At 55.0% G+C, this 15,246-nt stretch overlaps 1 protein-coding gene across 2 annotated transcripts in view; it reads right to left on the reverse strand.

The window, feature by feature from the left end:
* FANCG (FA complementation group G) overlaps nucleotides 1–15,246 on the reverse strand; it is a 58,046-nt gene that overhangs the window by 33,471 nt on the left and 9,329 nt on the right. For both annotated transcript variants that reach the window (XM_044276257.1, XM_044276258.1), the window contains exons 8-11: nucleotides 14,105–14,251; nucleotides 13,706–13,866; nucleotides 12,371–12,437; nucleotides 10,617–10,906 (exon numbers count right to left, since the gene is read on the reverse strand). In XM_044276257.1, coding sequence (XP_044132192.1) covers nucleotides 10,617–10,906; nucleotides 12,371–12,437; nucleotides 13,706–13,866; nucleotides 14,105–14,251 — 665 coding nt within the window. The remainder of the gene's footprint in view (nucleotides 1–10,616; nucleotides 10,907–12,370; nucleotides 12,438–13,705; nucleotides 13,867–14,104; nucleotides 14,252–15,246) is intronic.

Here is a 15,246-nt window from a genome sequence, read left to right on the forward strand (position 1 = left end):
TTATAAAACTATGAGAAACTTTTTCCAGGAACAGCGCCACTCCTGTCCATGGGTTGTGTCAGCTCATCTCCATTCATGTTTCTAAGGGCTCATGCACACGGCCGTATTGTGGCCCGCATACGGCGGGTCCGCAATTCACGGGCACCGGCCTTGTGTATCCCACATCACGGATCGTGGACCCAGTCACTTCAAAGAGTCCGCAATTCGGGAGATGCGGAACGGAGGCACGGAACGGAAGCACTACAGAGTGCTTCCGTGGGTGTTCTGTCTGTGCCTCCGCACCGCAAAAAAGTAGTGCATGCACTACTTTTTTACAGTGCGGACAGATCACAGACCCATTCAAGTTGAATGTGTCTGGATCTGTCTGCGGCATCCGCACGGATGTTGCCGTGCATTGGGGACCACAAATTGTGGTCCCCAATGCACGGAACGGCTAGCACACGGTCGTGTGCATGAGCCCTAAGGCTGAGCTGCAACACCACTCACAGCCCAAAGACAAGCGGGACACTTTCTTAGGAAGTATTTTCCAATCCCGATTTTTTTATTTATTTAAGGGCATAGCTCAGACAAAATTATTTGGATGGACACAGCCATGATTCCTACAGCCCGGCCTCCCACAATATCACTGCTGATCCACACATGCTTGACTGGCCTGGGCGCAGCTAAGCTCCGCTCACTTGAATGGAGCTTAGCCCCGCTCAGGCCAGTTGATACTAGTCGTGACGTCACTGGGCCTGTGGTAAACAGCGAGATAGAGATTTTGTCTATATCGCCCTATCATTGGCCAAATTAATATTGTTTATATCGCCCACTCCTAATGTGCCTACTTTTATTTTCTACCCAGTGTTTCAGTCCCTCAGGTCTACTCACAAATATGTGCCCCCTACAGTAGATATGCCAAGATGTGTGCCCTTTTCACAGTAAATATGCCAAGATATGTGCCCTCTTACGGTGGATATGCCAAGATATGTGCCCAGTGCCCCCTTCATGGTGGTTATGCCCATATGTGCCCCCTTCACAGGAAGTGAAACTAACAAACAATAAATCCTTCTCTCCTCAGTCACCCGGCTCCTTCCATGATCTGCGCTCCCCATCAGCAGCAGCAGGACACTGTGACACATCGCGCTGCTGTGTAGGAGGAGCAGAGGCCGATTCCCAGCCTGCCCCGCTCCTCCTCCTACACAGATCAGCAGGACCATGTGTGACACATCGCGCTGCTGTGTAGGAGGAGCAGAGGCCGATTCCCAGCCTGCCCGCTCCTCCTCCTACACAGATCAGCAGGACCATGTGTGAGGACATCGTGCTGCTGTATAGGAGGAGCAGAGGCCGATTCCCAGCCTGCCCGCTCCTCCTCCTACACAGATCAGCAGGACCATGTGTGAGGACATCGTGCTGCTGTGTAGGAGGAGCAGAGGCCGATTCCCAGCCTGCCCGCTCCTCCTCCTACACAGATCAGCAGGACCATGTGTGAGGACATCGTGCTGCTGTGTAGGAGGAGCAGAGGCCGATTCCCAGCCTGCCCGCTCCTCCTCCTACACAGATCAGCAGGACCATGTGTGAGGACATCGTGCTGCTGTGTAGGAGGAGCAGAGGCCGATTCCCAGCCTGCCCGCTCCTCCTCCTACACAGGTCAGCAGGACCATGGGTGAGGACATCGTGCTGCTGTGTAGGAGGAGCAGAGGCCGATTCCCAGCCTGCCCGCTCCTCCTCCTACACAGATCAGCAGGACCATGTGTGAGGACATCGTGCTGCTGTGTAGGAGGAGCAGAGGCCGATTCCCAGCCTGCCCGCTCCTCCTCCTACACAGATCAGCAGGACCATGTGTGAGGACATCGTGCTGCTGTGTAGGAGGAGCAGAGGCCGATTCCCAGCCTGCCCGCTCCTCCTCCTACACAGATCAGCAGGACCATGTGTGAGGACATCGTGCTGCTGTGTAGGAGGAGCAGAGGCCGATTCCCAGCCTGCCCCGCTCCTCCTCCTACACAGGTCAGCTGGACCATGTGTGAGGACATCGTGCTGCTGTGTAGGAGGAGCAGAGGCCGATTCCCAGCCTGCCCCGCTCCTCCTCCTACACAGATCAGCAGGACCATGTGTGACACATCGCGCTGCTGTGTAGGAGGAGCAGAGGCCGATTCCCAGCCTGCCCGCTCCTCCTCCTACACAGATCAGCAGGACCATGTGTGAGGACATCGTGCTGCTGTGTAGGAGGAGCAGAGGCCGATTCCCAGCCTGCCCGCTCCTCCTCCTACACAGATCAGCAGGACCATGTGTGAGGACATCGTGCTGCTGTGTAGGAGGAGCAGAGGCCGATTCCCAGCCTGCCCGCTCCTCCTCCTACACAGATCAGCAGGACCATGTGTGAGGACATCGTGCTGCTGTGTAGGAGGAGCAGAGGCCGATTCCCAGCCTGCCCGCTCCTCCTCCTACACAGGTCAGCAGGACCATGGGTGAGGACATCGTGCTGCTGTGTAGGAGGAGCAGAGGCCGATTCCCAGCCTGCCCGCTCCTCCTCCTACACAGATCAGCAGGACCATGTGTGAGGACATCGTGCTGCTGTGTAGGAGGAGCAGAGGCCGATTCCCAGCCTGCCCGCTCCTCCTCCTACACAGATCAGCAGGACCATGTGTGAGGACATCGTGCTGCTGTGTAGGAGGAGCAGAGGCCGATTCCCAGCCTGCCCCGCTCCTCCTCCTACACAGGTCAGCTGGACCATGTGTGAGGACATCGTGCTGCTGTGTAGGAGGAGCAGAGGCCGATTCCCAGCCTGCCCCGCTCCTCCTCCTACACAGATCAGCAGGACCATGTGTGAGGACATTGTGCTGCTGTGTAGGAGGAGCAGAGGCCGATTCCCAGCCTGCCCCGCTCCTCCTCCTACACAGATCAGCAGGACCATGGGTGAGGACATTGTGCTGCTGTGTAGGAGGAGCAGAGGCCGATTCCCAGCCTGCCCCGCTCCTCCTCCTACATAGATCAGAAGGACGATGTGTGAGGACATTGTGCTGCTGTGTAGGAGGAGCAGAGGCCGATTCCCAGCCTGCCCGCTCCTCCTCCTACACAGATCAGCAGGACGATGAAGTGCGTCTTTTGGCCTGAATGGCCACCCTACCTGCCCCTTTAAAGCTGACCTGCAGCAGTGAAGAAAAATGGCTGGGTTGTTATGGAAACCTGGTGTAAAACGGTGTGTATGTGGAGACTAAGGACCTGCGAGCTTCTATTGGCTGATAAGGGACATGTGACAGTGTGTATGGCAGTTGAGATATGAAGAGAAAGACCTGCAAGCTTCTATTGGCTAATGTAGGTCATGTGATGGTGCCATATTTGCATTTTTTGGGAATATCTCAGGAACTGTACGTGCTAGAGAGCTGTGACCCCCCCCCCCCACAAGATTTCTTTCCAGGTAGCAAGGGATGTGTATACCAAGTTTCATTGAAATCGATGGTTGCGTTTTTGAGTGATCACGGAACATACATACAAATATATACACACACACATATACGCCCTTCTTTATATATATAGATCATATTCGCTTCTGAGAATCCTGAATATCTGATAATCTGATATGTGTCCGATCCCAGTGACATTGGATGAAGGGAATTCTACCAATGTTACTTGTATGTGGTACGATTCTGCCATCTAGTGCTCAATATTATAAACTACACTTTTCTTCACTGTGCTGCATCTTACAAGTCAGGGATCCAGGGGTGGACTCGCTACAAACCCTGCAGGGAAACTTCCCGGTGGGCCGATGCCCAGGGGGCCGCCTGAGCCCTCCTCATGGCCGCCAGCCATGGTAAGTAATGATCTGGCGCTCCCCTCCTGACTGCTCAGTTTAACTATATTGCCAGTCAACTAAAGTAGGAGGACAGAACGTGGCAGCTGGCGCTGGCCACCGCAGAGGGGCAGTTTTTAGGGCAGCATTTTGAGATGCACTATGGACTTTGGCTCTGCTGGGGTGGTTTAATGTGCCGCAATATGGTATTGTATTGCTGGCCGCACCTACTTGTGTTTACCCCATCTTCTGTCAATTTGGGCCCCACTACAAAACAGGGCCATTTTTTTTCCAGGGCCACTTTAAGTACCCAGTCCGCCTCTGCAGAGATCAGCAACCTTTCAGCACTCCCACTGCTGTGAAACTACAACTCCCAGCATGCACACTTGCTCGGCTGTTCTCGTAACTCCCATACTAGTGAAAGGAGGATTCTGAGAGTTGTAGTTTCAGAACAGCTGGAGTGCCGGAGGTTGCTGGTCCTCGTTATAGGTTTACACATTCTAAAAAATGGATTTTTTGTACTCACCGTAAAATCCTTTTCTCGTAGTAGGCATTGGGGGACACAGCACCATGGGTATATGCCCAGCTGCCACTAGGAGGCTGACACTAGAAACAAAAAAGTGTTGGCTCCACCCAGGTGGGCTATACCCCTCTGCTAGAGCCAGAACAACTCAGTCAGTACCAAAAGCAGTAGGAACGCCACACCTGAACCAAAAAGAAACGGAGTGCCAACAAGTCTTGAACTGGGGAACCCGACAACCACAAGCAAACGCCGGAACCACGAACAAGAACAGATGCTCCAAGGAAAGGGAGGGATCTGTGTCCCCCAATGCCTACTACGAGAAAAGGATTTTACGGTGAGTACAAAAAATCCATTTTTCTCGTGCGTGGCATTGGGGGACACAGCACCATGGGACGTCCCAAAGCAGTCCCTGAGGGAGGGAAGAAGATCGCCAGACGGCAACCTAAAGCACCGCTGCCTGCAGAACCTTACGCCCCAGGCTGGCATCAGCAGAAGCCAGGGAATGAATGTGGTAGAATTTGGCAAAAGTGTGAACTGACGCCCAGGTGGCGGCCCGGCAAAGCTGGGCAGCCGAAGCCTGATGACGCACCGCCCAGGAAGCTCCGACTGCCCTAGTCGAATGAGCGGTCAACCTGGAAGGGGGAGCGCGACCCTTCGCGGCGTAGGCCTCCTTGACAGCCGACCGAACCCAGCGAGAGATGGTGGCCTTGGAGGCAGGCAGACCTTTACGAGGACCCGCCGGAACCAGGAAAAGAGAATCCGAACGACGGAAGGGTTCCGTGAGGCGAAGGTACCAGCGGAGAGCCCGAACAACATCCAGGCAATGGAGAGACTTCTCCCGAGGGTGAGAAGGATTAGGGCAGAAGGAAGGAAGGATAATCTCCTCATTGATGTGAAACGGGGTGACAACCTTAGGGAGAAAAGAAGGAACGGGACGCAAAACGACCTTGTCCCGATGGAACACCAGAAAAGGCGACCGGCAGGAAAGCGCCGCCAGTTCGGAAACCCGACGGATAGAGGTGATAGCCACAAGGAAGGCAACCTTAAATGACACAAACGACAGAGAGATGTCTGCCAAGGGCTCAAAGGGAGAGGACTGAAGAGCATCAAGAACAAGATTCAGGTCCCACGGCTCCACCGGAGGACGAAAAGGAGGGGCTCGGCGAGCGACACCCTGCAGAAAAGTCTTAACCTGAGCCCGCGTGGCCACAGAACGTTGAAAAAGGACCGAAAGGGCAGAAATCTGCCCCCTGAGAGAAGCCAGGCGAAGCCCCTTATCAAAACCAGCCTGAAGAAAGGCCAGAATATTAGGGACCGAAAAAAGGAGAGGACGAGAACGTGCGGACTCGCACCAAGCAAAATACGCCCTCCAGGTCCGATAGTAAATACGGGCCGACTGGGGCTTCCGAGCGCGAAGCATCGTCTGAACGACAGAGTCCGAGAGACCACGGGCCTTCAGGATCGCGGTCTCAACAGCCACGCCGTCAAACGAAGCTGCGGTAAATTCGGGTGGAACAGAGGGCCCTGCGAAAGGAGATCGCGACGCAGGGGAAGACGCCATGGAACGTCGGCGAGCAGGAACACGAGATCTGCGTACCACGCCCTGCGGGGCCAATCTGGGGCCACCAGAATCGCCGGCACCCGGGCCGCCTTGAGACGCTTGAGCACTCGAGGCAGAAGAGGGATGGGCGGAAAGAGATACAGAAGGTCGAACTGGGACCAAGGCAGAACCAGGACATCGACCGCAAGAGCTTGCGGATCCCTGGACCGCGCAACATAGCGCGGAAGTCTGTGATTCAGGCGAGACGCGAAGAGATCCACGTCCGGAACTCCCCACCGGAGACACAGTTGATGAAACACTTCCGGGTGGAGAGACCATTCGCCCGGGTCGACGAGCTGACGACTGAGAAAGTCTGCCGCCCAATTGTCGACCCCGGGAATGTGGACGGCGGAGAGAACGGGAACGTGTTCCTCCGCCCATCGCAGGATCTGAGAGGCCTCTCGCAGGGCCATCACGCTCCAGGTGCCCCCCTGATGATTCAGATAAGCCACGGCGGTGGAGTTGTCCGTTTGAATCCGGATCGGGAGGCCGCGCAGACGGGAAGTCCAGTGCGACAGTGCTAAGAAAATCGCCCTGAGTTCGAGAACGTTGATCTGCAGGGAAGATTCCTGAACAGACCACAGACCCTGAACCGTAAGGGACTCGAACACCGCTCCCCATCCCGAGAGGCTGGCATCGGTCGTGATCACGCGCCAACTGGGGGGGAGGAAGGACCGGCCCAGGGACACCGTCCGGGGAAGCAACCACCAGGAGAGATCCAGACAAACCTGAGGAGGGAGACGAACGAGGCGCTCGAGACCCTCCGGGGACTTGTCCCACCTGGACAGGATGAACATCTGCAGGTCCCGAGAGTGGAATTGGGAATAAGGAATGGCTTCGAATGAGGCCACCATCCTCCCCAGGACGCGCATACACGTCCTGATGGTCAGAGAGGACGGCCTGCGGAGAAGATGTACCCCCGCATGAAGAGAAGACACCTTCTCCGGGGGAAGGAACACCCGCCCGAGGCGAGTATCGAACAGCATTCCCAGAAAGAGCATCTTCTGGCGTGGGACAAGGGAGGACTTGGAGTGGTTGACAAGCCACCCGAACCGAGCAAGAGCCGAGAGGGTGATGCTCAGGCTGGACAGATTGTCCTCGGGAGACGGGGCCCGAATCAGAAGGTCGTCCAGGTAAGGCACCAGGGCGACCCCCCTGGCACGAAGAAGAGCCACTAGGGGAGCTAACACCTTGGTGAAAACCCTTGGTGCGGAGGCCAGACCGAAGGGAAGGGCTACAAATTGGGAATGAAGCGAACCCACCGCGAAGCGAAGGAACCTTTGATGGGAGAGGGCGATGGGAACGTGGAGATAGGCATCCTGAATGTCGACCGACGACAGGAACTCGCCCAACTCCAGGGAGGCGATCACGGACCGGAGGGACTCCATGCGGAAATGACGGACCCGGACAAACCGATTGAGCGCCTTCAGATCCAGGATAGGACGGAGTGAGCCGTCCTTTTTGGGGACGGTGAACAGGTTCGAGTAGAAGCCCCGAAAACGTTCTGACTCTGGAACCGGAACGATGACCCCCAGAGCGCGCAGGGAATGAATGGCCTGAAAAAAACTGTCTGCCCGGGCGGGAGACATGGGGGGGGACGTCAAGAAGAACCGACTGGGTGGGAGGTCGGTGAATTCGATTTTGTACCCCGAAGAGACCACCTCGAGAACCCAAGCGTCTTCTACGTTTGCCCGCCAAACATCCCGAAAGACGAGCAGGCGCCCTCCCACCATGACGGGGATCGAGTCATGCTGAAGGAGGCTTAGTGGGCTGGGGACGAGCGGGCTTGGGTTTGGCGTGCCAAGAGGGCCTGGACTTGAAGGAAGGCCTGGAAGGCTTCTTGTCAGATCGGGCAGGAGGGGCCCGAAAGGACCGAAAGGACTGCGTCCGGGAGGACGATCCGGGGAAACGACGGCGGCGAGGCTGATTCTGAGGAAGAAGAGAACTCTTACCTCCAGTGGCCTCGGAGATGAGCTCCTCTAAGCGTTTCCCAAAGAGCTTTCCACCAAGAAAGGGAAGAGAGATAAGAGCCTTCTTAGAGGCGGCGTCCGCCGCCCAGGAACGAAGCCAGATGGTGCGGCGGATAGCCACAGAGTTGGCGGCCGCGCGCCCAGAGCGGCGAGCCGATTCCATAGAGGCGTCACAAAGAAACTTGGAGGCCTGATAGATCTGGGAGGCAAGCACTGCCAAGTCCCCCTGCTCAGAGTCAGCAGGTAAAGCACGGAGAAGCTGCTTTGCCCAAACGGCGCATGCCTTGGCGACCCAAGAGGCGGCAAACGCAGGACGGATGGCGGCGCCCGCTGCGATGAAAACGGACTTGGCCAAGGAGTCGACCCGTTTATCAGCGGGATCCGACAAGGAAGCCGCATCAGCCAGGGGAAGCGTAGTAGCCTTCGCCAGACGAGCGACCTGAGGATCCACCAGGGGGGGCATCGTCCAGAGATTGACCGAATCCTCAGAGAAAGGATAAGGAACATCAGAAGCCTTGGTGAGATGAAGGCGCCGATCAGGGTGACGCCATTCCCTGGCAAGGAGAGCGTCCAGATCCTCGTGATTGGGAAAAACCACAGTGGACCGCTTAGAGCGTCGGAAGGACACTGCCTCCATGGAGGAGGACGAGGGGACATCCTGCACGTGGAGTGCGTCCCGCACGGCTCTGATGAGATCCTGCACTGCTGCCGACATCGCCGAACACCGCTCAGATTCAGAATCTGAAGCGGAGGAGTCCCCAGGAGCGGCGGAAGCGGCTGAAGAAGAAATCTCACCGGACTCAGACCTAGCCGGGGAGTGATCCGGGGAAACTGAGGAGGAGTGAGACCCAGCCGAGACCGTACGTGGTCGTTTGCGGGACCGAGAGCCGGAGCGAGGCTGGGAACTGTCGCCAGGCGTATCACCAGCGGTAGAGGCCCTGCCAGAGGCGGCCGCAATCTGGGCAGGGAGACTGTCCAGAGACTGCGCCAGGGATTGGGAGAGGCTAGCAAGGCTACCTATGGCCTGGGACAGGGTAGCAGCCCATTCCGGGAGAACCGACAAGGTGGAGGCCGCAGGAGCGGACTGGGCGGGCCCGGGGGTGAGGCACTGCACACAGAGGGACGTAGGCTGGCCGCATGGGAACTTCCTGCTACACACAGAGCAGGCGTAATGAGTGGAAATGGCGGCAGGGGGAGTGGGGGCCTGACCAGAGGAAGACATGATGGCCTCTCGGTGGTGGAACCTGAAAAGAAGAGGAAGGAGTCAGCCAGAGGCTGCCTACCACGACCAATGGTGCTGTGTCCCAGAAAAAACCGAAGCTGGAGGATCCGGAGCGCACAGAGTGAGGACGCACGCGGCCGCACAGCTCAGGCAGAAGAGAGAGAGAGAGAGCGTCCGGCAGAAGAACCGCCCCCCTAGCAGCCCGCGCTGGCGCAGGATTGGGCGGAAAGAAGAGAGGCCTCCGGAGGAACGCCCACAAGGGGAGAGGCAGAGAGGAAGCCCGGGAAGCCCAGGAGGCGGAGACGACGCCCGCCCACGTGACCGCGGCCTAGGCCAGGCAAAAGCCGCGGCCTCTAGTATGCCAGGGTGCCGCCGGAGGAGAAAAGCGCCGCCGCCGGCAGGCCCCCGCCCGCCAGCGCAGGAGGCGGAAGCGGCTAACAAACAGCCAGCGCCGAGGGAAGGCAGAGGAGGGGACACAGCCACCGAGGTAGGGAGAGCGAGGGCCGAAACCGGCCGTCTTAAAGGGGCCGACACCATTAAAAAAGGCTCCAGAATGGCGACCCCCCTGAGAGGAGAGCGGGGGAGACCCCAAGAAGGAGAAGTGCCCCCCCCCAAAGGCCCAGCTTACTAAGTGGAGGTGGGGGGGTGGGGGAGGGGGTTGGGGCTGAAGCACATACTCACCCTCCGATTAGTTCAGGCGCAGCATGACCACCCCCTCGGCGGACTCAACACGGAAACCGTGGGTCCGCCGGAATCCACTGCGGAAGCAGGTCACGTCGGGGACTGGGTGGCTGCAAGGTACCGAGTACGCGCCCGCAGGGGGACAACTAAGGTGGAACACGATGGAGCCGCCCCTGCTACCTGTAGAGGAAAAAATTAAAAGAAATAAAAATAAAAATAAAAGATAAAAAATTAGCAGAAAAAGGACCTGCTAGCAGGTCATGTCTGCCTCCTACGGACACTAGAACTAGACTGAGTTGTTCTGGCTCTAGCAGAGGGGTATAGCCCACCTGGGTGGAGCCAACACTTTTTTGTTTCTAGTGTCAGCCTCCTAGTGGCAGCTGGGCATATACCCATGGTGCTGTGTCCCCCAATGCCACGCACGAGAAATAAAAGTACAGACACTGATAAACTAGATTTAGGCCATTCTCACATAAGCATATTACTGGGCCCACTTTTGCCCTCGTATTACGGCAGTGTCCCAGCATGCCCACAAGTCTACTGACCCAAACGTGTGGCTTCACAAGAATAGCACCATAATACACGACTCAAGAAGCTTCTCCCCCAGCGTCTGGGTTTCTAAAAACATGGCAGTTTTCTTTCAAAATCAGCGCCCCAGCCATCCCCCGATTGTGATGGGTATTGCAGTTCAGCTTGAAGTGAACAGAGTTGAGCTGCAATACCCCATACAACCTGTGGACCAGTGTGGCGCTGTGTTTGGAAGAAAGCAGCCATGTATTTGTAATCCTTGACAATCCCTCCAATGCTTCTTAGTAACATTTTAGGACCAGCTAGAACATCTCCGAGAATACCTTGTGAAGTCAGCGACAGATTCTCTGTGATCTCCCAGCATGCTCAGGGCCTCTCCCTGCAGAAGATGAGCCGAGGCTGCCCATAGGACACAGTTCAGCTGCTCGCTCATAGACTCTGCCTTCTCATGGTCTATACTGATATCACCCGTGGTCAGATGACGAAGAGTGTTCAGGACCTCCAAGCATACAGTGATGGCGTCCGCGAACCTCTTATTCTCCAAAAGAGCTGCTGAGGCTTCGAGATAAATGACAGGAATCCTGGGCAATGGAGCAGGACTGGAGCACAGACCCTGAGAAAAGACAATCGGCAACTGGTATCAAAAGTCACGACCCAAAACTCAGAAATCCCCCAATAAACAGACGTCTCTGAACTGTTCTCCCAAGTACAGATTTTATTAAGCCATTTCAGTTTCATCTTATTCTGGGAAAGCTGTGTGACAACTGAATGGCCACCACTGCAGCAGACACGTACTTTTGGTTAAAGGGGTAGTCCCATCTTACACAAAGGGGGCATATCGCTAGGATATGCCCCCATTGTCTGATAGGTGCGGGTCCTACCTCTGGGACCCGCACCTACAAGGAGAACAGAGCGGAGAAACTTGAGTAGGGCGCACTGTGCATGCGCAGCCGCCCTCCATTCATTTCTATGGAGCCACGGTAAAATAGCCGAGCTATTTCCGTCGGCCCCATAGAAATGAATGGGAGCGGTGGCCGCGCATGCGCGATGTACTCCTAATTACTTCAATGAGAGAGGCGGGGAGCTGCGCTTGGTGGTGGACGGACCCCGGGGGTCCTCCAGCCACAACTCTCCCCGGCTCCGTTCTCCTTGTAGGTGCTGGTCCCAGAGGTGGGACCCGCACCTATCAGACAATGGGGGCATATCCTAGCACTTTGCCCCCATTGTCTAAGATGGGATAACCCCTTTAAGTTCAATTTCAAAAAGCACAAATTCCAAAAAGTACAATAAAATTTACATGTGACGAAAACAAGATCAAAGACAGAAAAGACGTGAATAATCTCAACCAGGGATCAGCCCTGTTCTGAAACTACAACTCCCAGAATCCTCTTCACTTCTATGGCAAGTAAAAGAACAGTCGAGCAAGTGGTGCATGCTGGGAGTTGTAGATCCACAGCATCTGGAGTACCGAAGGTTGCTGACTCCTGGTCTAGATCATAACCGAGCTAAAGCAGAGCTGCAACTACAAGCGCTCTCACAACCTGTGCATGTGTCTAACCACATTATACCATTCGGCACCAGTACCAGTCTGATATCCTGACTCCTGGACATAACCCCCCTTCATACTGCACCTACATAACCAGGAGAACAATAGGCCATGTTATATAAGAGAAGCTGGTGTACAATGTAACCTATGTATTAACATGATTTCCACCATCTTCAAATCAAAAAGATCAGATTAAGAAGAATCATTCGGCTGAGAAACAGATATCAAACACTTTCAGTGCCAAAAGGCTGAAGGGGTGATGAGGACACGGATGGCTTCTCCATCCATATCAAATTGGTAGGTGTCTATCTCTCTGCACCTCTGCAATGCCTGCGCAAGCGCTGGGTCTTGTCTACCTGCACGCCGGCTACCTAGTAGCATTACTGCCGAGTTATGAGTGGGCGCTGGGTCTTCCAGACGGAGAGCTGCTCTTTGCCCCCTTTATAACTTTGATAAACTTAGACACTTTACTGGCCATGTAGAAAGATATTTCGCAGCTCACCTTTCCCGGCACCACCAGACATCACATACCTGCGGCTGAGACCCGTCCTGCAGAGCGCTAATCAGCTCCAGGTAATGTCCCACTGCTTGTTCTGTCCTGCGAGGAGAACACCAAACCCATCACAGTCCGAAAACCACTGGAATATGCAGCTGCTTGTATACACAGAGAAATGGCCACGTGTTCTTTATAGGAAATGCTCATCATAAGCTGCATTCCTGCACAGACACAGGGTTAACTACCTACGGGCTCAGGGGCCCCTGCTCAATGGTTACAGGAGACCCAGAGGTACCGGGCACCTAGGGATTGCTGTGTTAATCCTGCTGGAAAAGTGGAGGAGAATGGGACAGGTCATTACTTAGTCATTTTCGGTAGCGTGCGGCCACACTCTGCGTTACCCGCTCGTGAGGGTCATCAAGCTAGTTCCTATTTACTAGACATTTTCTGTAGCGTGCGGCCACACTCTGCATTACCCGCTCGTGAGGGTCATCAAGCTAGTTCCTATTTACTAGACATTTTCTGTAGCGTGCGGCCACACTCTGCATTACCCGCTCGTGAGGGTCATCAAGCTAGTTCCTATTTACTAGACATTTTCTGTAGCGTGCGGCCACACTCTGCGTTATCTGCTCATGAGGGTCATCAGCTAGTTCCTATTTACTAGACATTTTCTGTAGCGTGCGGCCACACTCTGCGTTATCTGCTCATGAGGGTCATCAGCTAGTTCCTATTTACTAGACATTTTCTGTAGCGTGCGGCCACACTCTGCGTTATCTGCTCATGAGGGTCATCAGCTAGTTCCTATTTACTAGACATTTTCTGTAGCGTGCGGCCACACTCTGCGTTATCTGCTCATGAGGGTCATCAGCTAGTTCCTATTTACTAGACATTTTCTGTAGCGTGCGGCCACACTCTGCGTTATCTGCTCATGAGGGTCATCAGCTAGTTCCTATTTACTAGACATTTTCTGTAGCGTGCGGCCACACTCTGCGTTATCTGCTCGTGAGGGTCATCAGCTAGTTCCCATTTACTAGACATTTTCTGTAGCGTGCGGCCACACTCTGCGTTATCTGCTCATGAGGGTCATCAGCTAGTTCCTGTTCACAGCCTGCTCTCCTGAGGTTACATAACCTATAACGGGGGTCAGCAACCTTCGGCACCCCAGCTGCAGTAAAACTACAACTCCCAGTATGCACATTTGCTTAGTTGTTCTAGTAACTCCAATAGGAATGGAGGATTCTGGGAGTTGTAGTTTCAGAACAGCTGGAGCGCCGGAGGTTGCTGATCCCTGACCTATTAGCTTAGGGGTCAGTCATGTCCTCCACAAGTCTGTGAAAGATTATGACCACGGCAGTAACCATGGACCTTACCTTCCGTTCTGCAGGCACTGCCTCGCCATGAGATATTTTACCTCGCAGGTATCTGGTGTGTGGATGAAACTGCTCAGAACTGAAGTCCTGACAATCAGCTCTGTTCTGAACGGAAAAGACATCTTTCTGCAGGAATCGTCTTCGCTTGGATTTTCTAGGGCCTGGAAACGAAGAAATACCTTTGAATCCTCGGCCTGTTCTAGGGGACGTGCACGGTCACTCGGCTGTAATCAGAACTGTCACAGAAGTGAGTGGAGAGACCCGGGGACCAGTGCAGCGCTCTCATTTACGTGTTTCTGATATTACTCCAGGACAAATGTCTCAAACTGGAGGTACTCTGGACCAAGGAATAACCCCACTATACTTCCAGCTAATGCATCCCGATCTGAAGACATTTACCGTATGAAGCAGAGCGAGGGCCTCCAGCTCAGACTCTGTGTCTCCCATGTCACGGTACAGGACAGAACTGTGGTATAGGGCGGACAGGCATTGGAAGTCCATCCTCAGCGCCAGCCTCCAGCACTGCAGGGACGCCTGAGGCTTCACCTGCAGAAGACATCACAATGTCACAACTGCAAGATGCTAAATTATTTTGTTTATACAGGGAGACCCCCAAAGCCATGCCTTCCCATGCACTTAATAGGGTTTTGTGCTTTCATAATCCGGTCACGTTCGGAAATCAACACTGTCCTGATCCGAACTCCTTCCATGTTCAGAAAATACTCTTGCTGCTGCTCAAACTCCATAAGCCCCACACAAGGTCATGTCACAATAGAGTCTGTATCAGATGTACAAGCAGCACAGGTTTAAATATGGGACCCCTTTAACTTGCTTTCCCCTATACTCCTCAAGAGACTAGGGTTGTTGCGGGTATCGAAATTTCGATACCCAATCGATAATTTTGTCCCGGTATCGATACGATACTGGGATTTCCGTTTTTTCGATACTGGGCTGCGCTTCTGCGCAGCCTAGTATCTCTGAACATGAGCGCGCTGCTATCGGCGTGCTCATGTTCTCTCAGCAGCACAGGGGAGAAGGAAGCTGTCCTCCCTCCCACTGTGCTGCTGCCGCTGCCACCAATGAGAAGAGAGGGGGGGAGGAGGGGCGGGCGCACTGCGCCACCAATGAGGAGAGAGGGGCGGAGGAGGGGCAGGCGCACTGAGCCACCAATGATAGGACTATTCCCATTTCCCACAGAGCGGCGCCCAGCGATGTCCCAGCACTCACCATTAGTCCTGGGCGCCGCTCCGTTCGCCCGCAGTGCCCCATTACTGTCTCCTCTCCTGCTCCACATGCTGCTCATTACTATCGGAGCGATGGGAGGAGACATCAGCTTCACTAGTGGGCGTTCCTTCTCCCTGCGCTTGGACAGCGCTACAGCCAGGGAGAAGGAACGCCCACTAGTGAAGCTGATGTCTCCTCCCATCGCTCCGATAGTAATCAGCAGCATGTGGAGCAGGAGACAGTAATGGAGCACTGCGGGCGAACGGAGCGGCGCCCAGGACTAATGGTGAGTGCTGAGACATCGCTGGGCGCCGCGC

This window comes from Bufo gargarizans, chromosome 1 (genome assembly GCF_014858855.1).
Source record: "Bufo gargarizans isolate SCDJY-AF-19 chromosome 1, ASM1485885v1, whole genome shotgun sequence".
NCBI classification, from domain to species: Eukaryota; Metazoa; Chordata; class Amphibia; order Anura; family Bufonidae; genus Bufo; species Bufo gargarizans.